Raw genomic sequence first — 22,167 nt, 5'->3', positions numbered from 1 at the left:
GTCACAAATTTACAGTCCCAATCCTCTCTTTTTTAAATGCCATTGTGAATTTCACTGTAGATGCATTCTCATATAAAGTAGCATATCTGTCATTGATGTTGATTTCCATACTATCACATACATAAAATAATCATATGATCAGAGTCAAAATTAACTTAAACCAAAATTAAAATATATGCTTTTTTATTTGATGTCTGTATTCATTCTGTAATCTGTATTTTAACACACACTGGGAAAAAAATTGTAATATAAAAGTATTTTACTGTGTATTTTACAGCTTTGTACTGTTTTTCTAGGATATCACTAAATTTACATAAATAGACTGTGGTTTTACATTTCAAATGTAAAATAACATAAAATCACTGTAAATGTAATAAAACATAATTTTCTTGTTTTTTAAATATATTTGTCTGTACATATGCATATTTAGATTGTTAAAATACATTCACAAATGTATCATAATTTCACAAATATTTGTCCGTTATTTGAAAGATTGAACTGTTAAATTCAAATGTAATACTATTGAAAAATATATAAAAAATGATTCTTATAAACTTTTTTTTTTAACATCAAATAATGTTATTTAGGGCGATCGTGGCTCAAGAGTTGGCAGTTCGTCTTGTAATCGGAAGGTTGCCGGTTCGAGCCCCGGCTCGGACAGTCTCGGTCATTGTGTCCTTGGGCAAGACACTTCACCTACCGCCTATCTACTGGTGATGGCCAGAGGGGCCAATGGCGCGATATGGCAGCCTCGCTTCTGTCAGTCTGTCCCAGGGCAGCTGTGGCTACAACTGTAGCTGCCTCCACCAGTGTGTGAATGTGAGAGTGAATGAATAGTGGAAATGTAAAGCACTTTGAGGGCCCCGAAAAGCGCTATATAAATTCAATCCATTATTATTATTATTATTATTTAAACCAACTGTTAACTGTATAACTGTATATTTCTGTACATTTAAGTATTATTATTCATGTTGCCACATTCATTGACCTTGTTTAAAGGTAATTTCATTGTTTAATCACATTAAAATGTTCCTAATTTAATGTTTAAAAGCAGTTGAAAAAGGCAAAATCCCATGTAAAATTAGGGCAACAAACTGTATTGTCATTACTGAAAATAACCGGATTTTTTTGAGAACTTTATTTTCTGTTATTTTCCAGTATTATTTTGGCGCCCAAGCTGCCGGAATATTACTGTTTTTTTTAGGATCTTTTTTTACAGTGCATATAAAAAAAGGCAACAGAGGTTCTGGTCCAAATCCACTTCTTTTGCTCTATCTATCTATTTATATATATATATATATGCATTAAACCCACACACAGGCATAACACTGGAAAACAATGGGAGGATAAGTGGACACTGTGACAAAGGAAAGACAGCAGTATTTATACACACACACAGACACATGATCATGACATAAAAAGCTGTCTCTAAGCTCACACTAAAAGTACTTTTTTTTTTTTTTTTTTTTTACTTCTGACAGGGGGGCTCATTTTACCTCTCTCAGGTACAATTTTTAGAGAAATTCCCATCATTACTCTGCCTCCTGATGTAGCTTCCTGTTCAAGGCTATCAATAGCTCTCATGGGGAAAAAGGCTCTATGAGATTCCTATTTTAGTTTCAAAATAGAGTCTTATTTCTGATCATTTCCTGCCTAGTAGCAGATTTAATTTCTTAGTGAAAACAATCAAAACACACTAGGTTTTACAACTAGCCAATAGGTGTATAAAGGTGTAACCAACTCCTAGCAGTAGTAAATTGAAGTGCAAAAAAATAAAAGGTCTGTTAAATGCTATCTTATTGCCGTCTACCTTTCAATTTAATTCAATTATTTTAATTCAAGTTAATCAGCTACATCTGGTGGAAATGAATTATCATGCTTGATGCATCTATTGTTAATTTATTTAATTCTTTATCTTAAATTTAGAATAAATTGTGTCTCCAAGAGATTTGCCTGGAGACAGCTGTTAAAATAGGCCTTGCAGAGCAGCATACTGATTGTTTGTCATATGCATTGTTCTCCTATGAATACCTTTCCTGCTACGTTAAATTATATGCAATGTCTGCATTTGCACCTGAAAGGCTTGAGACATCACCAGTTAAGGTGTGAAATTACAAAATGTGGACTCTTGCAAAATAATCAAATTGATATTTTGAAAGACCTTGCTATGATTTTACGTGGTCAAATTTTTCAACATAGTGTTTGTTTGATTTTCGGTGTAGCTATCATGCTTTAAAAGCCTGTATATGTTTGTGAAATCTGACAAAATGATAAGACATGATTAATGTTTACAAAAGATCTGCCGATGAAAATAATTCATGCATATAGAAATATCTGAAATATTTGTGCAGCTTTGGCATTTTTGGCAGCTTCAGCACCGGAACATTTCCTCTGAATATTATCTTTGTGTTCATTGCCTCTGTGGTGGTGAAATCCATGTTCACATTGTTTATGTTTACCAATTAGTATTACAGTTCTAACAATGTCAGCCACAGAAAGATATCATCCTGTACACACACACTCATTTTCGTATCTTAGTGAGGACATCTAATTTACATAATGCTTTCCCGCTTGTGTTATCCATCAAAAATGAATGCCTAATCCTAATCATAACCTAATTGTAACCCTGGCACTAAAACCACATTTTGAGTCTCAAAAATACCATATATACTGGTGGGGATGAGCGTTTTGTCAAGTGACTGTTGGTCCCCACAAGTTTAGTGCCAATCACAAAGATGTCTTAACATGCACACCCACACACACACACATACACACGCACCTATCTATCTATGAGATGCGAATGATCAACAGTTTAAACTACAGATGTGCTAGAAAAATGTAGAGCCCTTACCCCTGTCAATAATCCCAAAGGACTCCATCTGATCATCGCTTAGAGTCAAAGAAAAGCATTTGCTTTATGTCACTTTGACACCATCTGTTCATTGGCTTTCATTAACTGCTCATCCTTGTCATATTTTGCAGTGGCAGACATTGGGATTGCAGACCTCCCCAAAGCTCTGGATCTTGTTGAACATAAACTTTCTGAGTCTGAGCGCAAGAGGAGGCATGCGAAGAAAGATGACTACAACATCGAGGTGCTGCTGGCTGTTGATGACTCGGTGGTCCGTTTCCACGGCAAGGAGCATGTCCAGAATTACGTTCTCACACTCATGAACATAGTAAGTGTTATTATAAAGAATTTTAAGGCTGCAGCATTGACTAATATGCATAACATTTGGACTGAGAATTCCATAAAATTCAATTCAGATTCATATTTATGAATCAAAATACATATCAATAATTTGTGAAAAGTATAGTTTAATTTTACACTTTAAACTGAGACAAAAATTGTAATAAAATTTACAGTTACAGTTGTAAAACAAACACTGTACTGTACAGACCACTGTAGTAAGAAATTTGGCAGATTGTTATTTTAAATCTGTAGTCATTAATATTTCATAGCGTAGATGTTTGGGAACCATGTGCATGCATGGAAAACGTATGGGAAGAGTAGCAGCAGGATCCCAAATACAGAGGACAAATAAATCAAGAATACTGACTAGTAAAGAGAATGATTAAATAAGACAGCATGAAAAGGTGGAACTGGGTTGGAGGTAGGTTCCAAACCAGCTTGCTGGGGCAGAAACACAGATGTTCTGAGCTGATATACCGAGATTGGGTTTAAGCTTGACTTCTTGGCCTGCGCTGGAACACAGAGTGTCTATGTCTTATGTCATTTGTAACTAATTTGTAAGGATACTGTTGTTGGCTAGGTCTAGTGCAGTCACTCAGACAATATAAACAACAAAATAACATTAAGAACCTTAAAATAAATTATAGTTTTGCCATTTTTGTTCAAAAATGATTCCAAAACAGATAAAAAAAAAAAAGCCAAATAGCCATATAAAGAGGCATAGTTGTTAAAAGCATGACAATAGAAATATCAAATTTCTTGAGATTAAATTATGCTAAGTCTGCAATAATTTCCCCATGTCCTCTTTGATATCAGAACTTGCCACACTGTTCCCCATCACCCCCACTCTCTTGCTGTTCATGGATTACTAATAAGAAAAGAGGAGGGAGGGAGAAACTCTCAGCTCATTCATTATGGGTTCCACCAGCTCCTACCACCATAATCTACTTATTGGGCCCAAATCCCTCAAGTCAGATTTTCACAGGGTGCTGGTTTCACTCTGTAACAGTTACCATTTGGACCCTGCATGGTGGTCTGATTAGCTGTGCTAGACCAATTAGAAAGTTGACTGGGAGCTGTACAGGGCAGTCATGGAAACCAGCGCCAGACGTCCACTCATACTGCCAAACTCTGCTTACATGGAATGATGTGTTTATTTAATTAGGATATTATATTCACATTCTGTTCCCAAATGTCTTCTTCAGAAAGAAATGCTTGACTTTTAATGACCTTAGGTGATTATACTGTGAAGTGGCTGCAAATGCACTCTGTAATTCCCTCTGTAATTATCAGTCCTTGGTGTCTAGTACTCTCTGATTAGCACTTAAGGGTATTTCACATCACAGACAGGAGTAGTGAAATTGAGGAAGTCCTTAAAGCTAAAATTGACTGAACCTCAAACTGAAATCAAGTCAAGGTCTTAAATGTAGTATCCATATACTCCATCTCCCACTGAGTAAAATTTGATGAGAGAAATGTGCAAGAAAACAGCAGTTTAAACAAACGAAGGTCAAAACTCTTTGGTTCCAATGGTAAGCCACAAGCTTGCTGTGTCTGAAAGAGCTCACTAAAATCCCTCTGAATCCCTGGTCCATGGCTGCAGAATGTGTAGTACCACCTGGAGAAACTCTCCCTAAGGGATTGATTACTGGACATCCTGTCTGCACAAAGCCAAGTTTGACTGCTGAGGTGCCTGCTACACAATGGCCGGGTTGTTTAACCATGAACCAGGTTTTGTCCATGTTGATGTGATGCTATACACAAGCCAGGGACACCTAGTGCATTTAACCAACAGCTGCTACTCTCATTTTTGGCCATAAGAGTCCTGTCAGTCCTCTTTGTGCTCCTCATGGCTTTGTAATTATCCCCGTGGCAGAAAAAAAGCCTTTTGCATAGATATGAGTAAAACGATATATATAAATGAAAACCATCTTTGGTGTTTACAAATGTCATAACTTCATGCCAGTACTTTAATAAGTCCTCAGTTTGATCTACTATAAACACACATACAGTACAATATATAGGTCAGTACAGACCAGTCTCAGTTCTGTTGTAATGAATCCAAGAGAATTTGGGGTCATTCAGGGGTTCTTTACTGCATTTATTGACCTGCATGCACTTCTGTGAATAGAATATTTGCTTAAATTCTTGGGTGTAACCCTGTGTCCCTGAACAAATTTGGACTTGGAGGATATCCTTTCTGTGTTGACGGAGCTTTTGTTGTGCATGGTCATAATTTTTAACTGCTCAAAGCTTACTGACACATACTTGTTGGGTTTTTTTTTTTCTTAGCAAAGGAGTGGCACTCTGTTGTTCTGTTTGCAGTATCTGGAAAGTGGAAAGTTCTACTTGTAGTGTGGACATCAGTGCTCATGGTAATTAAGACACTCTAAAGCTGAATGTAGAAAGGAAACTTCTCCATAAAAAACACAAAAAAAAAAGCTGATGCTTTGGCAGTGAAAGCTTTTATCAGTTCTTTTTCATCTAATTGCTTCCTACGTTTCCTGTTCATCCTGTGTTGGGTAGCTGGTTCTTGTAGCTTTCTATGCTCATATACTGTTCTATTTTAGAGGGTTGCTGCTGTTGCATCAGTTAAATCGTTGGACTTCACCTCAGGGCTCTTGCAAGCTTCAGTGTCCAGTGAAACCAATCATTGATGACCTTTTGTAGATCAGTGCTGTATGACATTAGGAGGTAGGAACAGGGTAAGGCATTGTTAGTAAATATGGCAAATGGACTGCAAATTATATGACACTTTTCTAATTAAGAAAATAAAGAATTAACACAATTCTCATTCATTTGTTAGTTACCTTTAATTTGACAATATCTTTAAAATCTTGGGTTTCAATGTGTTTTAGCTACTACACTGATTGCACAATTTTAGGCATATTTAAAGAAAAGCATCCAGAAACAAACCCACTGAACTGATAAAATGTTACTGTATGGTGATGTGGGCAATGGAAAAAGCTGAAATTCATTTTTAGAGAGTAAAGGCCAAATGGAGAAGTAAAATTTGTCCTTATACTTCTGCCAAAGGCTCACATGTGCTTTTGAAGATAAATTAAATGAGTTGTGGTGGTCAATGTGATGCTACAAATATTTAACTTGGAATAAAAATACTTTCCCAGAAATCCAATTTCTTCCTGGAAATGTTAAGCTACAGCTTGTTGTTATCTTGGGTTAACAAAGAAAATAAATTAAATGCTTAAGGATATCTTACAGTATCTTCAATACATTGTGGATTGGATTACTCTGCATCTTAAAGTATGATGTACCACAGTGCATTACGCCTTTTTTTAGGTCCTTGTCCACCATGGAGCAAGACTCCACTCCACCAATCATTTATTAAAAGTATAAATTTGCAACAAGTTTCTTGAACTTGTTCATGTGAAGTTTGCATGTTTTTTGCATTTATCTGGGTACTTCCTCCAGAATCTCTCATAATGTTTCTAAATTGATTCTACATTGGATGTACACTGGATATAGGTCTGAATGTGAGTATTTGTCTGTATGTGTTAGCCCTATGATAGACTGGCAGCATGTCCCAATCTTTTGTTCCGTGTCAGCTGGAATCTGCTTGTTAAGTAATGACGTATCAACACTGCTTGCCAGTGCGAGCTCCAACTGATACAATGCATTACAACAAGTTAAGGCTGTGGCTTTTTAACGTGTTGTAATGCATTGTGTCTGGTGTTATTTAATACAAATAACCCTCTAAAATAATCAGTGGTCATTGCTGGCCTTGTTGGCTTTTTATTTGCACTATTTTTAAGCTCTTTAAAGCTTTTTAAAACCTTATGTAACTACAAGTCATGGCCTCACGGTTTGCCAGACACCAAATATCTCAGTGCTTCAGAAAAGAATCACTGTGAACTAAGTAAGAGTCAGTGTGGCCATAGGGTCATGAATAGGATTGGTTAGCATAGGATCAGGTGATCTCTTGACTGAATTTTGGTCCTTTTTCAAAGACTGTTCTCTGCCACATGATTGCATTTCTCTGACCCTCAGAACTGTAAGTATTCTTATTTTAGGTATTCCTCAGTCAGCTTTAAATAGAAACTAACAAGCTAACTTCCTGCTAACATCTAACTCTCCTAAACTTCATAAATCCGCTTTTTTCACAGATGCCTGAATGTCAGACTTTATTGTAACCCCTGGAAGAGAGGCCACACTGAACATTTTCTTGGAGATGAAAGAATTTGAGCCGTTTTTAACTCTCAGTGATGCCGCAGTGTTTGTTTGAGTTTGGGAACCAAAGAGGAGTCTGGACCCAGAAATGACTAATGACGTCAGACTTAAGAGGTGGATAGCTCTAGACTCTCCATGACCCTGAACTGGATAAGCTAAAAAAGTACATGGGTTGAACTGTTCCAGACCATGTGAGGTAATACAAAGGAAAGGCATTTCAATGCTTCCTTTATTACCTTCTTTACGGTACACAGGCCCATCCTTTATAAAGGTAAAGCAAATAATGCCACCTCATAATCCACAATGACGCACTATTCATGCCAAAACTTGTAGATAAATTTGGGAACTTCAATGACAGGCTGTTAAATCCACTGCTGAACTATTATTATTATGCTGCGGTGACGAAATCTGCTTCTCATGAAGTTGTGTTATGGGAAGGAGTCAACAAGGCCATATCTAGAAATGTATACATAAATCTCTCTCAATTAATTCAGTTTGCATTAGTTATTTACAGATGGATGTAAAAAAAAAAACAAAAAAACTTTTTTCAGGTATCTGTACTTTAACCTTTTATTTTGCTTTTCTGACAAATTTTTACTTCCTAAAATTTAACACAAATGTACTTTTACTTGTTTTCTTAATAAATTAATTTTTTAGCTTTAAAAGTACAGGTGCTAATGAGTTGTGGTCACGCTACTTTAGCTTCTATAGTTAATGCAACAGAAGAGCAGCAGGCACAAAAGCAGTGAAGTGGCAGGTAATCTCAAATGCAACATTTCTAATAGCTCGACAAATATCAGCAAATAGACAAAGTTTTTCTGTGCAGTATGTCACACAGTGTGTCTGTTAGCTAACAGTTCAGCTGCTGGATTTCTAAGGGAGAGGAAAGAACTCAGAGACAGAGAAAAATGTATAAAAGTCAGGAAGGACACAAGTAGAAGAAGAGAGATTATTTTTAAAGGTAAGGACTTCTCAGTCATATGATAAACTGGACGTTTTAAAGCATACATGCAATCTCATCATTCAGTTGTATATGAAGTTAGGTTTTTTAAATATTGTGAATTATCCTGCACAACCAATTGAAATAGAACATTTTTCAGTTATGCAAAGGTTGCATAAACAACCTGAAAGCAACGCTGGTTAGTTTGCAGTACTGTGAAGTTTACAGTGGTGCATTGTTTTGGACCGGTGGAGCAGCTGTGATGTTCATGGTCAATGTTAGAGGAACAGACATCAAATTAAATTTAAGCCAATGATGTGGATTAGATTCCGTCACTTAATTCCACCTTTATACTATTTTTATATTGTCCAGGTATTGGAAATCAGCTAATGTATTATAGCTTATTGTAACATCTGCTTACATCTGGTTGAATTCAGTTGGCTGAATCTAAGAGCAACAATACAGATGAGCTCATCTGTGCTGTTACCCAACTACTACGTTGGCAGATATAGACATATTTTTTAAGTTCTCTTGTGTGTTTCTATGCATTCTACATAACAGGTGTTCAAGATAATCTGATAATTACAATTTGAGTTTTAGTTAAATTGTTTCCATTTCTTTGTATTTATATTATTCCATTATGATATTAATATGACATAAAGTTCAATTTGCTTTTTCAATTTTACTTGAATAAACAAGGTTAATCAGTACTTCAACACACACAAGTACAAATCTGTACTTCTACTTATCCAATGAATGTGTGTACTTTTGCCACCTCTTGCTATGTCCATTGCTGTATTGCCAGGCTTTAGAGTTATCATATATAAAAGCAGAAGATAGACTGGGTTAATATGAGCAGGCAGGATGACAAACTAATGACATTATCACAAGCATTTCATTTTACTGTATAGACTATATTTCTTCCAATTTAAAATTACAGCCTTGGTAATGAATTGGTATTTTTCATGCTTCTGTTTTCACAGGCTCTTTTTCGCATGACTTGCATTAAACAACAAAGTTAAAAACATGCTGGATGAAGTAGCTTGTCCATCTCTGTGACACTGTCTTTTCAACATAGTAGACCCAGATCAATAACGTATCCAATCACATTTTTACGGAACCTGGTGTAAGTGGATTCTCTGCGTGCCACACTTCTTTATAAATTCTGTTTTGCACCTTTCCTTGACCCTGTCGCATTTTCTATTCAGATCGAGGAATAGCGATTAGGAAAAGTTTTTAGGAGATAACTTTTTTGGTTTATTGGACTACAGCAGAGGTAGGTAGATGGGGGACAGGTGAGGTGGGTGTGGCAGACTAGGGACTCAGAAGCGAATGGAAGTCTGAGGACATCTGGTGGGGGGATGGGGAGATACAGTGAAGCATGGACAGTAAACAGGGCTCAGAGTAAATCACTGATCAAGCCAATTAATACTTTCAGCTTTTAACTTTTAGTAAACCTATTAGACTATTTTGTATTGATGTTTTGGTACTCTCTAAAAAAACAAGATGTTCTTTAATTTAAGTGCCTCTGTCAGTGCGCCCCAGGGTGGCTGTGGCTACAATGTAGCTTGCCATCACCAGTGTATGAATGTGTGTGTGAATGGGTGGATGACTGGACGTGTAAAGTAAATACTGCTGTATTAAGTGAAAGAAATTTGAGAGGAAGACTCTTTGGGTTTAAATGATAAGAATTTCATGTGTAAATACAGAAATTTTTTGGGTAGCTCACTGCTCACTGTGTAATTATAAAACAAAAAGTTCTATTAATTTACAGAAAATCTGAAATTTCTATAGCAGTGAAAAAGCTATTTCATTGTTCATCTATTAGTACACTGGTGTGGTAATTCTGGATGTCTTCATTAGGAAAAGCTATAAAACTATGAAAATGAAGACACGTATTGTTAAGTTCTTAAGCCTTATATCTTATGCCTAGCTGTTGGAGATCATGCTAAACCTCGAATTTCCAGTTGACACTTTAAACAAACAGTTGATAAAAACAAAAGAGAAAATAGTCTCATTCAAGCCCACACAGCGCCTTGATTCTCAAGTGCAAATGACACCATCAGGGGCTATAATAACAATAATAATAATACATTTTATTTGAGGGCGCCTTTCAGAAACCCAAGGTCACCTTACAAAAAACACAATTAATAAAAGGAACAATAGTCATAAAATACATAAAATAAGTTAAAATTACAAAACAGAGCGTGACAACAGATAAAATCAGCATTAAAGCGAATAAGCCAGTTTAAACAGATGTGTTTTGAGCTGTGTCTTAAATACAGAGAGGGAGTCAATATACTTACACTCAGTGTTATTACAGTGGTGTGACAACCACATGCTGCACACATATAATTACTATTAGTGGCCTACAGTAAGGCAGTTAAAGTGTGGCACTGTTGACAGAAAAACAAATGAGAATTTGTCAGATATTGTTCACTATTTTGGAATATTTGCTTTGTAACTACCTCTTGTTGATTAATAAAGCTAGATCGTGTGTAGAGCTGTCATGGGCTAAACAAAGAGGTACCTAACAACAGCAACAGAAACATTGGAAACCATATGAAAACAGTTGCAGGATGGTTAGAGACAGATGAATGAAAAAAAAAAGTTCAATTAAGTCGTGTAGGGAGACGGGAAGTTGATGCGGTTTCATCTTTTCAATACAGTTTATCAAATAATCTCACAGACCTTCTCAGAGAAGTTGCATATAAAACATTTAGTATCAATACTTGGAAGGAAAAGGTACCTCCCAAAGAAGAGAGCCTACTTCGAGAAGGAAATCAAAATATATCTTAGATACTCTTCTTCGATGGTTTCATAAGGTAGCAATTTAGAATATTATAACTCGTATTAATGGTGATTACTGAATGCACTTGTTATGATGTCCTCTCATTTTGCACTGAGAAAATAGACGTGCATTTTGTGATTTTGGTCAAATCAGTTCAAAGTTTTAGGAGTATAAGAGTGTTCATTCTCAGGAAAATCTTACGTGAGGAAAGTGAAGCTACGTTATGCAAGCTTGTAACATAAAATACAAAATTTAATATGAGCCTGTGTCAACCACATGCTTTAAAAATCCAGTTTTAGACAGCTTTTTCCCTGAAGTCACATGGAGAAATATGAAGCCAAATTGCTTATTTTTTGATTGCAATCCAAAACTTAAATGAATCATGTATGGAAAAATAAATACCCGTTGTTTTGCTCTGAACTTAATTTATCCACCACAAAGCAAAGCAGATGGTTGACTTTATGAGGCCCGGAATGAGTGCTGACATGTAGCGACCATCTGATGAAAATAAAACACACTCGAGTGGAAATTGGACTTGGGTTTGAACGGGATCCTAGCTTGGTCCTGGGTTATGCATCTACATACCACAGCATTCTTACGAAGCCAAATAGCAGTCCACATATTTCTGGGTCAGGCTCCTTTGCCATTGCATAACAGCACTAGTTTCACTAAATAGTTGCCAGTCTTAATAACATATTTCATCATGATTCTAGGATTGTCGTAAGAGATTAAAAAATGGTTTGAGGACTCGCTGCTAGGCCCTGCACCTCAGACATAAAAAGGAGAACTGGTTGGATCAAGAGTTTTAGTGCAATTCAGTGGTTTAAAACAACTGTTTTCTTCTTGGTTTGTAAGATTTTAGATAGAGCAGGATGATTTCAAGGGAGGGGGGAAGTTTTTCACTTAATATTGATTTACTGATTAAACTTTATTATTTCCTAAAGGATTACTACAAACATTAATCTTCTCCTAAATGTTTTCCTAGCAGCCTGGAAAGGAGCAGCAGCAGCAGTTGTGGAGGCTGTTTCTATCAAAGTTATATTGTTTACCTGGCTTTAATTAAACTCAGCGGAAAGCATCAGTTTATGCATTTAAATAGTGTCACTTCACTTCCTTTCTTGACAGTTGTGACTCTGATTTGCATACTTAGAGCAGCCATAATTAAGTAATTAGTAATGTAGAGCAGTGAAGTTTCCCTCGGAAATTCCTGAAGCTAGAGCGAAAACTATCGTTCTGTAATGGTCAGTCGAAGGTCCTTTTCACACAACTTTTAGCTTTTAGACTCGAGTGTAATTTTATTCCTGCAGACTGTTTTTGTATTAAAGTTCTGGATTAAAAACCACCATGTTCATGATTGTATTATTGGCCTTTGGGTGCTCAACTTGATATCACAAGTCACTTTCATCAAAAGCACTCTATGCCCTTTGTCATTCAGATCACTGACACATGCTGTTAATTTCCTTTCAGGTTGATGAAATCTACCATGATGAATCTTTGGGGACGAACATCAACATTGTCCTTGTCCGCATGATAATGGTGGGGTACCGGCAGGTGAGCCATGCCACACAATTTGTGTCTGTGCAAGCAGCATTTCAAATGAGCTTTTAAGGTTTTTATACCACAGGGCTGGTGTAAAAGGCATATTCTCATTGTCTGAGCTGTCTGTGAATACACCTGTGATTTCAGCCTTTGTAATACTGCCTACAGGAAGCAAGATTTTTAACTGTGTTCAATTTTATTTGGAATAAAAACAAGAAGGGCTGAACTCACCACCATGACTCAAGAGAAAATAAGAGAAAGGCAGCAAACCCTTTTAGAATTTTCAGTGAAAAAAACATGTTTTACTGAATGCAGGCTCAAGTATTGTTATGGCCTGAAACCGTATTCAGTAGCACTCGACCTTATACCCAAAACTGGGAGGTAGAAGAGCAGGTGCTAAGAGAAGTTAATCCACTGATGTCTAAAATATCAGTCCTTTGTACAGATATGAGAGTGGTGTTATCTTTCTAAGTCCAAGCAGTGAGGTGAATAAGGATTTTTCCCATAATGTCAAACAAATAATTTAAATCTGAGTTCACAGTAGAGGCACCAAAGTAACAAGCTAACTTTAAGATGATATGGAAAGCTGAGTTTCATGCCTTGTGGCTTGGTTTCTACTTGGAAAAAGAGTTGTTTTGGGCCATTACTGCATATTCGACACAATAAAAAATTGAGATGGGTAAAGTGTAGGTTTGTCAAGAAGATATCATTTATGAGGATAAAAGAAAACACCACTACATGTAGCACAGCTTCCTTATTTTACACCAATTTTTAATTTTTTTTTTTTGTGCACACAACAAAAAAACAGATTTTTAGTGCAGAGTATTCTAACAATAGACTGGTTAAAACTAGAATGGCTCTAAGCGAGTGGATCCTTCCCCAAAGCCAGTGCCTTTATGCTGCAGTTTAAAAGAAAGGATCTGTTTGGTATCATATGATCTGATTTCTCTGAATAAGCTGATACTTCAACCAAGGAGAGAGCTAGGGCTTGTAAACATTTCTCTTTGTCTGTTTTAGATGATGCATTTGAAACTACCCGGTTGTATTTTGAAAAGCTTAGTGGATAGATGAAGCTTGGGGAAAAGAAGAACCTGTTACATTTCAATGCAGATCCAAATTATTTTAAATTGTTTTCTTTACAACTGTTAAACAGAGCAAGGCCATGGTTGAAATAAGCTCTGACTGCTCTTCTACTTTCTAGTACCTGTTAACTTGCTTATTAACTTATTTATAGCGACCGTGAATCTCTCCCAGCAATAATGATTGGTAATTCTGATTGAGTACATAATTTAAGTGAAGTTAAATTATGAAACTAACATAAAAAATGAGAGTTCATAGCTTTACTGCTCCACTAAACCGACTTGAAGTGTAGAATCGAATAATTGATTATACCCTATGTGGTCACGGGAGGAAAGTTCTTTTCATCAGATTTTTTTTTAATCCTACTTGTTTCTCTTCAACTTTCCTTTGGAGAGAAAAGAAAAAACCAGTTTTAGAAAAACAATCTTCTCAAGTATTTGAGTGACAGGAGAATCAGGAAGAGCAGTGAAGATGAAAAACAGTTGAGATTTATATATGCAGTAATTTATAAACTAAGCAAAGTTTTGTTTTGGAGCTTACAGCTGCTTTTTTGTTTCTTCTAGCTAACAACTTCTTAGGAAAAAAAGACGTACAGTGAGAAAAAGAGAAAAATATCAGTTTAAGATCATAAATTGGGGTCAGGCTGAGATGAAAGAAAGGCTGTTTCTCAGATGCTGAGTTTAACAAAACGTGTGCGAAAATAGTCGGTGTGATATTAGCATTTAATTGAGCTCAGTTGTCTGGTTAAAATAGATGTTTTTTGTATTTCTTTTGGGCAATACAGAACTGATTGCCTGATTATAAGAAAAGGTAACCTTAAAAAGCCCCCATTAAAACACTAAAGTTGATGCAAAAACATATTAAAGCCCAGTACCGGCACATACCATACATAAATAGTGAGGAAATAAATGAGTACATATTATATTAACATGATTGATGAAAGAAAGCGACGAATGAATATTGTACAAAAGCTCAGTCACTTTCACTTTTGCTCAGGCTTTCTTTAGTGTAATGAATGATTTAAATGTACTTGCACCATGTGGTAAATACTCACGTAACATATTAATAACATCGAATAAACAAGCAAAAAAAAAAAAGCAAACTGGTCAATGCTAGCTGGTCAAATGATCTTCCATATCTTCAGTTTATAGAGTTGTACATCAGTATGTGTTTGTGTTTCTGTTCACCTCTCGCCACTTAATGCCAGTCTTGGCATATTTGCTCGTTATCAGCTGAACACATTATAATGAGGTATGAAATATCGTATATTATACATGTGGGGGCAGATGCTAGTGAGTCATTTGCTTTACGCACGTATCCATCTGTCCACAAGTGTCATATTACCTGCATGTCTGACTGATGCTGCTTGGAAACTGGGCATTTTTATTCAGCTTCTGTCTGTTTGTCAGAGCAGAGAGATGCTGTTTACCCAACACCAATTAGATGAGGTCCAACATGCTCTGTGTGTCACTGGCCCTGCTTGCAGCACCCACTCAGAAAATAAAGACAAAGTTTGGCCAGTTCCTCCTGGGTGCCTTCATTTCTCCTGGCCTCACATTGTGTGTGTCGGTGTGTGTAATAGTAGTAGGGTTATCAGTCTCCAGAGCAGTTCATCCAGAGCTGAATCTTATTGAGAAATTTTCTGTATATTTATGACACGAAATACAAACCACAATGCATTTATACTCCTTTACAGAAAAAACCCAAAACAAAACACTGGGGACACTGGCAAAAACAGAAACAGTGTTTTTTTTACTGTGTTGGGCTGTCAGATCAGCCTCATTGGAGGGAAGGAACACCAAAGCCATCATTTCATGTTTTCATGATAATATTGGAGAAAATTGTTCAGTCAAGATTTTCATTTGGGTTATATTTGTTGGCCAACAAATGCAAGAACATATGATTCACAATATATATTTTTTAATGATCTAACCAGCGAGTGACCTCTCGTGCCACATGGATGTGGGCAGTTTGACTCACAATAGAAAGGAGCCAGATGAGCTCATACTAGGTTTATCTAAATATCTTGATAGCATTTTTGACACGATGGTGTCAAGAAAGACAAATAAAATTACAACAATACAAAGAGTAACATCAGTGGCAACACTATTTTTAAATTGTCTAAACAACTGAAAAAATACAGTAACATAATAATTTGTTACATTACTGTCTGTCTGTTTGTGACTGCTGGTAGACGTAGCAGGTTGAATTATAAAATGTACAGAGCTTTACTTTCTGCTCAGATTCAGCCAAATGCTGCAACCTCAACAAGTAGTGCAAATGGATAATGATTCAAAGCATACTGCAAAAGCAACTGAAGAGTTTCTGAAGGTAAAGAAAGTGATAGTCTTCAATTGTCAAGTCAGTCTGTCTGATCTCAACCCAACAGAGCATGTTTTTCAAATGCAGTGAATGCAGAGAGACCCAGAAACAAAGCTGGCAGCAGTAAAGAGACTTCAGGCAGTGATTGGCTACAAAGGTCTTGCTGAAGGTCTTTGGTCACATATTGTTTGTTTGATGTACAATTCATACTGGTGTCGTACAAGGCAAAAATACTAAAATTGTGTTTTGGTTCATTTAAAGGTACTGTAGGTCTTTTTAAAAGTATATAGTTAGTGCAACACAGCTTGAATAGTGCTGTGTTTCTAGTGACATATTTCATAGCCTATCAAATAGAGTTGGTGGTATAGCCTGCTACTATTTCTGTCTAGTCGCTGGTAGACTTTTCTCAGCTACTGATCTCTTGAAATTTCTCATAAGTTGTTCAGTGTTGCAGACTCAGCTACTTCAGCTGCTAGTGAGCAGACAGGCTGTGTACCTGCCTGTGGGCTTGTGTTGTCTCAAGTTGTGTATCAACTAGAGGTTTGTTAGCCACTACAGCTCAAGTTACAAGTTACAAACCTATTAATTGTTTCATAATCACTGGCAATTTAGCAAAAAGTAAAACTAATACCTGTAATCCTAAAGGTTCCCCTGTTTTTCTAACCAACATGTCCCTTTTTGTCCTCAAATGCACAAAAAATACAACTTATTTTCAGCTATTTTCTTTGACAGTTTTTCAAATGACAGTACATCTACTGCACTGATGTAAAGGTAAAAGGGTGATGAGTCTTCTTTCATCTTAGAAAGAACCTTAACCGTTGTTAAGGCGAACGGCAGGGTTACCCTCCTATTTATTTTTACAGTCTGCTAACGTTTTTTTCTTGGTCCTGTTCATTCTGCAGTCCATAAGCCTGATCGAACGTGGCAACCCATCTCGCAGCCTGGAGCAGGTGTGCCGATGGGCCAACACGCAGCAGCGCCGCGACCCTGACCATGCCGAGTACCATGATCACGCCATCTTCCTCACAAGGCAAGATTTTGGTCCCGCAGGTATGCAAGGTACTGTATTTTTCTCGATCGAGGCCTGTGCAGACTGAGTGCTGATATCTGCTTCCATTCACAAAGGGGTTGGCTTCAAGTCTTGCCCAGGTAAGGTTGCTGGAAATATAAAAGTGGGGGCTGCAGCTGAGGTCTTGAACCCAATTCCGGAAATGGCAACCTCATGAGAAAATAACTGCTGAGTTGTTTCCAAAACCTTGCTGACTTGACATTGATGCCACCCTGGAAAAATGAAAAATTGAGATACTGAAGAAGGTTTTTGGCATGTAGAGAAAAAACAGAACATGTTTGTTAGTTTGCCAGTTATATAAACTAATTGTTCTTTTTTTTACTCAGTGACTGTTGGAAAGTTCAGTTTGAACTTTTCTGTACTTTCAGTAGATTATTGTCAATCCAAATATTACTGTACATGTATGCAGTCATTTTGCAGCAAATTTGTGCTATACATGTTGTTCTCCTAGTTTTATGCCTCACCATTTGTTTCTTCTTTTCAGTCCTTCAAAACAAAATTTGAAGTGAACAGCCAAACCTGCAGAAAACACTGGGTCCCGAATGAACAAACCTCTGTGCTTGCATGCACTCGATATCTTGCACTGACCTGTGTATATTTTTAACTTTTATAGAGCACGTGTCATGTTTCGAGGACAGCCTGGGGCTACCTGGTTTGCTTGTCACACCTCTAGGTGTTACCATAGCTGCAGTTGTGTTGTGTTCATAACAAACCTAGTTTCTATGATACCTTGAGCTAGGTTGGGCTGAACCCTGTGCTGCATCTCAGGGTCACAAGCAGACCTCACACATTCTTGTGAAAGTTTAGCGGTGAGATGGTAGATTTTGTGTCCAAACAAGTAATGGGCTGTTGGGTAAATAGAGTAAGTTAATGGAGCAACAGGAGATGCAGAAAGTTGTCTTAAATGGTGTCATTAGGTGATATTGAGTTTGCCACGTTTTAAAAATGTTACCGATTAAATCCTCTGAAAGTGTTTTTGATCTGGTCTCCTTGGCACCAAAAGATTTAACATGATGTTCCCAAGATGTTCAGTGTTTGAGTTTATCAACCAGATGGCGGACACCACCTCTCTCCTCAATCTTCACATCAGCCATAGAGAAACACTTTTTTTTTATTACTGTAGTAATTGCTGCACCTTTTTGCTTCAGTGTGCATAGCTCCAAATGGCCTTTCATGGGAATGTAATCAGCATTCTCCTGAATTCCTTTTATCTGCCTTTCAGATAAAGGGTCATGCTCCTCATCTGCTTTCATGTTTTGCAACTTCACTTTCAGTGTTAATATGTCCATTTTGTTTTCATTCATGAATAGAGCCTTTAGTCATTCTCTTCATAAAGGCATCGTCATCATGCTGTAGCTAAAGCTCACTCTGCTGTGACTGAAATAACCCACTGCAGACATTCAAATAACTTGACATGTACACATGGCTTTATCACCAGCTGTCTGCCTGCTGCATTTTCTGCTTTTTTACCTGCATGCCAAAAAAACAGTCTTCTGATGGTCAGAAAGCATGGAAATTATCTGAAAGCTGTGGCAAAAAAGAAGGCCAGAATGGGCGTGCTTCTGATCCAAGCTGATTCGCACTAAGCTGAATTGCTGCACACCTCTTGATCGAGTTATGTTTGATGTCTGTGCTTTGCTTAAAAGTTTGTCGTCCTCGTGAGCTGTGTGAAATGTTGTGGTACCAACCAGGTGTCTGCTGGGTAATAATGATGGCAGGCTTCTGAAACTGCTTTGGGAGTTTCTTTATGTTTGATATGCAAGCTGTGTAGAGCTACTGCTGCTATTGAGGGATTTGCTAGAAGTATTTTACCTCGGTTCGTTCACCTTAAATGAATGAAAGTGCCACTGTGTGAATGTAGCCTACTCTGATAAATCACAATGTAAACACACAGATATGTGGGGCTTTTTTTTTCATTGAAAGAAGCTGAGCAATCACCATCACTCTCTTTATAACTCACACACACTCAAGAGCCAGTGTGACAGCCAGCTGCTCACCAAAAAGAGATTAAAACCTTCACAATGAATGCAATTACTCCATATTTAGAAATCTTTTTCCACTTCGTTGCACTGCATGAGAATGTCACCACTTTCATTCTTGATTATCAGGGCTGTGTGGTCTTTTGTGTCGCTCAGGGTATGCTCCAGTGACGGGGATGTGCCACCCACTGAGGAGCTGCACTCTGAACCATGAGGATGGCTTCTCCTCTGCCTTTGTGGTTGCTCATGAAACCGGCCATGTGTGAGTAATGGCATCATGATGAATGCCCAGCAGGGCCACTCACAACATCTTTCTGTGTGCATTTAAGTTAATAGTTTTTGTGTGATTGTAGTTTGTGAACATAAACAGTGATCTGTTGTTGTGAAAAAGCATTTAATCTGATCTCCAGCTGCGTTTTACACATAAATATGAAAGCAGTATTTTTTTTAACATTGTGCTTTCTGTGCCTTTTGTGTAGACACAAAACATGAGAACGGGAAGAATTCATTTTTTGTGCTTAAGTTAACCTGTGGTTAACCAGTATATACTTTAACCATTATGCGATCAATACATCTACTCCTGCTGTCAAGGTCAATGGTTGCTAAGGTAGCAACAGGCTAAAAGTTACTGTAGCAACAGGCTGAATGTATTCAATAAATGCATGGAGCTGCTTATTAACAGTTATAGTGCTATACAAAAGTCTTTAGTAACCCCTCATAATATGTTGGAGGGAAAATGGAAAATAGGTGCACTGACTTATTGAAACACGTGAAAAAACGCAGACTCATGGAAAGTTAGTACAGCTTTAATGAGCTTTAAGATTAGTATTTGGCATTACCACCTTTATTGTTCAAAACAGACTCTTTTAGACAAACTCTTGTAAGAACACAGTAAATACATTTTTTTCTGTGTTCATAATTCCATAAATTTTAGATAGAGACTCCCCAACACCACAGATTAAAATGCCAAACCACGACAGAGCCTCCACTGTCTTTCACAGATGGTTCTTGACACTTGACACTCACCAATGAGCTTGTCACATGACATTTTGGAATGGGGATATTTATATTTTTTAACTTGAGCGTTTATTTGAGTGTTTCTCAGTTCAATAAATCTCTATTTATCTAAAGGGTATAAAAAAAATAGTGAAGAAAACAAGCTTTTTTGCTTGATTTAATGAATAAAAATAACTGCAAGCAAACTAGTGACAAAGATACTTGGGCAGGTTGTCATATTATAGAACTATAGAAAATAGAGATGCACCAGGTGGAAGCTGTGGCTGAATATAGTATTCAAGAAATAGGAATGTAATATCTAAACGGTCTGTGCTCATTTGAGCCTCACATCTAATTGAATTAAATGTACAGTCGAGGCATGCAGTATGCTCACCACTTTTATGTGATAGACAAATCATACTATGACTTGTGAAGGCAAAACAGGATAAATGCTTGTGGTACATTTAAGTTAAGCACCAAAGACAAATGGTCAGGCACGACATTCTCATAATAAATCAGATAAAATACTGCAACTAATTATTTCTGCATTTGTGCGATTGAAATGAATTCGAAATGTGTGTGCAGTGACACCATTTGAAAGATTTGGCCGAAATAATTTTGAGTGAATATCCATATATGTTCTGGCAATTATTTCATGGTTTAGGATTCTTCCCATCCATCACACCACTGGGACAGGTCCTGTGTCATCTATTTGCTGGATTTCTTCCTATTTCTGAGAAAAACGACTTTCTGTTCCTCTGTTGCCACTTCCTCTTTAGTCTTCCACTTGTCCAGTTTCTTCAAATTTTTTAAGGACTCACTGCACACCATGCTGAAATATGCCAAGTTTTCAGTTAATAGTTCTTTGGGAACCTCTTGGTGCAAAAAATCCAGAAACTTTATGCCTGTCACACTGTGTCACTTTTGGCATTTTTGTAGATTCAGCTAAAAAAACAAAAAGGGGGAAAAATCATGTATTTTTGTAACTGGCTGCTAGTAACAAAGTGCCCAAGGACACAAGGTTTTTTCATATTTGATTTATTCGTAGGTCAGTGTCATGTGGCTTAACAAAAAAATAGACGAGCAAAAAACGAAAAAGGTCCTTAATGTGAATTAGGGGAGCGAACTGCATTCACAGCATTTATAACTGTGTCAGTGACTGAAAAACTTAATAAAACGGGGGAACACAGATGCTACACAGACATAGTCAGAGGTAGTTGGATTGGTGTCATTGCACCCTGCAGAGTTTTTAATTGCACCAGTTAATTGCAGGTGCAATTATCGTTGCTTTGCAAAACAACACCTGTAGAAAGTGAAACCCACTTGATTTCTTTTTTCTCTTTTGTTTTTCTTTGTATTTTCCTGCCAGAAGCAGTCAGATCTGAGCAGCATTTCGTCTGAAATACATTTATTTTTTGCATATGGGGCATGGATTTATTACACGGCAAAGCCTTTTATCAGATATGTTTAAAAACAACCTCTTGTTTTGAGTCCAAGTTTGCCTCTTTTTTAGTTTGACCTTAGTTAGTTTTACAGCATCGTTGTTTTTCTGCGATTCAAACACCTGCTGACCTCACAGCAGTCATCATGGGATAAGATCACATCTAATCATCTGCGACCTGTTTGTGTCTTCATGGCTGTGTGGGCTTATTTGTGGCCTCCTCAATCCAAACACATGAGAGCTAGCTGAAATGAAAGCTACACATTTCCAGTAGGTGTGAATATGAGTTTGCGCTCTGTAAAAGACTGGCAACCTCTCCACTATATTCTCTTCCTTATGACCAGTGCACACAGGGACCAGCTTAAGCTTTTTGTGACTCTTTAATAAAGGTAATAGAAGTTAAATGAAAGAATATATTATATATCAAAAATATTGTTGTCACTGACAGCAGTAATATTGCCATGATATATTATTAGGTATTATTTTCAAACCCCTTAAAGGCAGTATTTCAGTTATTTGTTGGGAGCAAGACACAACTGATGTATTCTTAACTAACAGCTGAAGACTGTTCCTTTGGTTTTGTCCACTTGTCTTAAACTACATGTGGATATCCTGCTGTGATGCTGCAT

General features: G+C 37.0%; 1 protein-coding gene across 2 annotated transcripts in view; it reads left to right on the top strand.

Moving 5' to 3' along the window:
• Window positions 1-22,167, top strand: part of adamts14 (ADAM metallopeptidase with thrombospondin type 1 motif, 14) — a 56,740-nt gene that overhangs the window by 18,118 nt on the left and 16,455 nt on the right. The window contains exons 5-8 of one of the 2 annotated variants that reach the window (XM_086303868.1): window positions 2,983-3,179; window positions 12,580-12,663; window positions 16,956-17,112; window positions 19,258-19,363. In XM_086303868.1, the coding sequence (XP_086159994.1) occupies window positions 2,983-3,179; window positions 12,580-12,663; window positions 16,956-17,112; window positions 19,258-19,363 (544 nt within the window). The remainder of the gene's footprint in view (window positions 1-2,982; window positions 3,180-12,579; window positions 12,664-16,955; window positions 17,113-19,257; window positions 19,364-22,167) is intronic. The other variant, XM_086303869.1, reaches the window with a different exon arrangement.

This window comes from Aulonocara sp. 'chitande type north' Nkhata Bay, linkage group LG8, assembly GCF_057382095.1.
Source record: "Aulonocara sp. 'chitande type north' Nkhata Bay isolate Kocher_YH1m ecotype deep benthic linkage group LG8, A_spYH_male_GT1.1, whole genome shotgun sequence".
Lineage (NCBI taxonomy): Eukaryota > Metazoa > Chordata > Actinopteri > Cichliformes > Cichlidae > Aulonocara > Aulonocara sp. 'chitande type north' Nkhata Bay.
The sequence above is the reverse complement of the archived record's forward strand: the minus strand, read 5'-3'. Positions and strand labels throughout refer to the sequence as shown.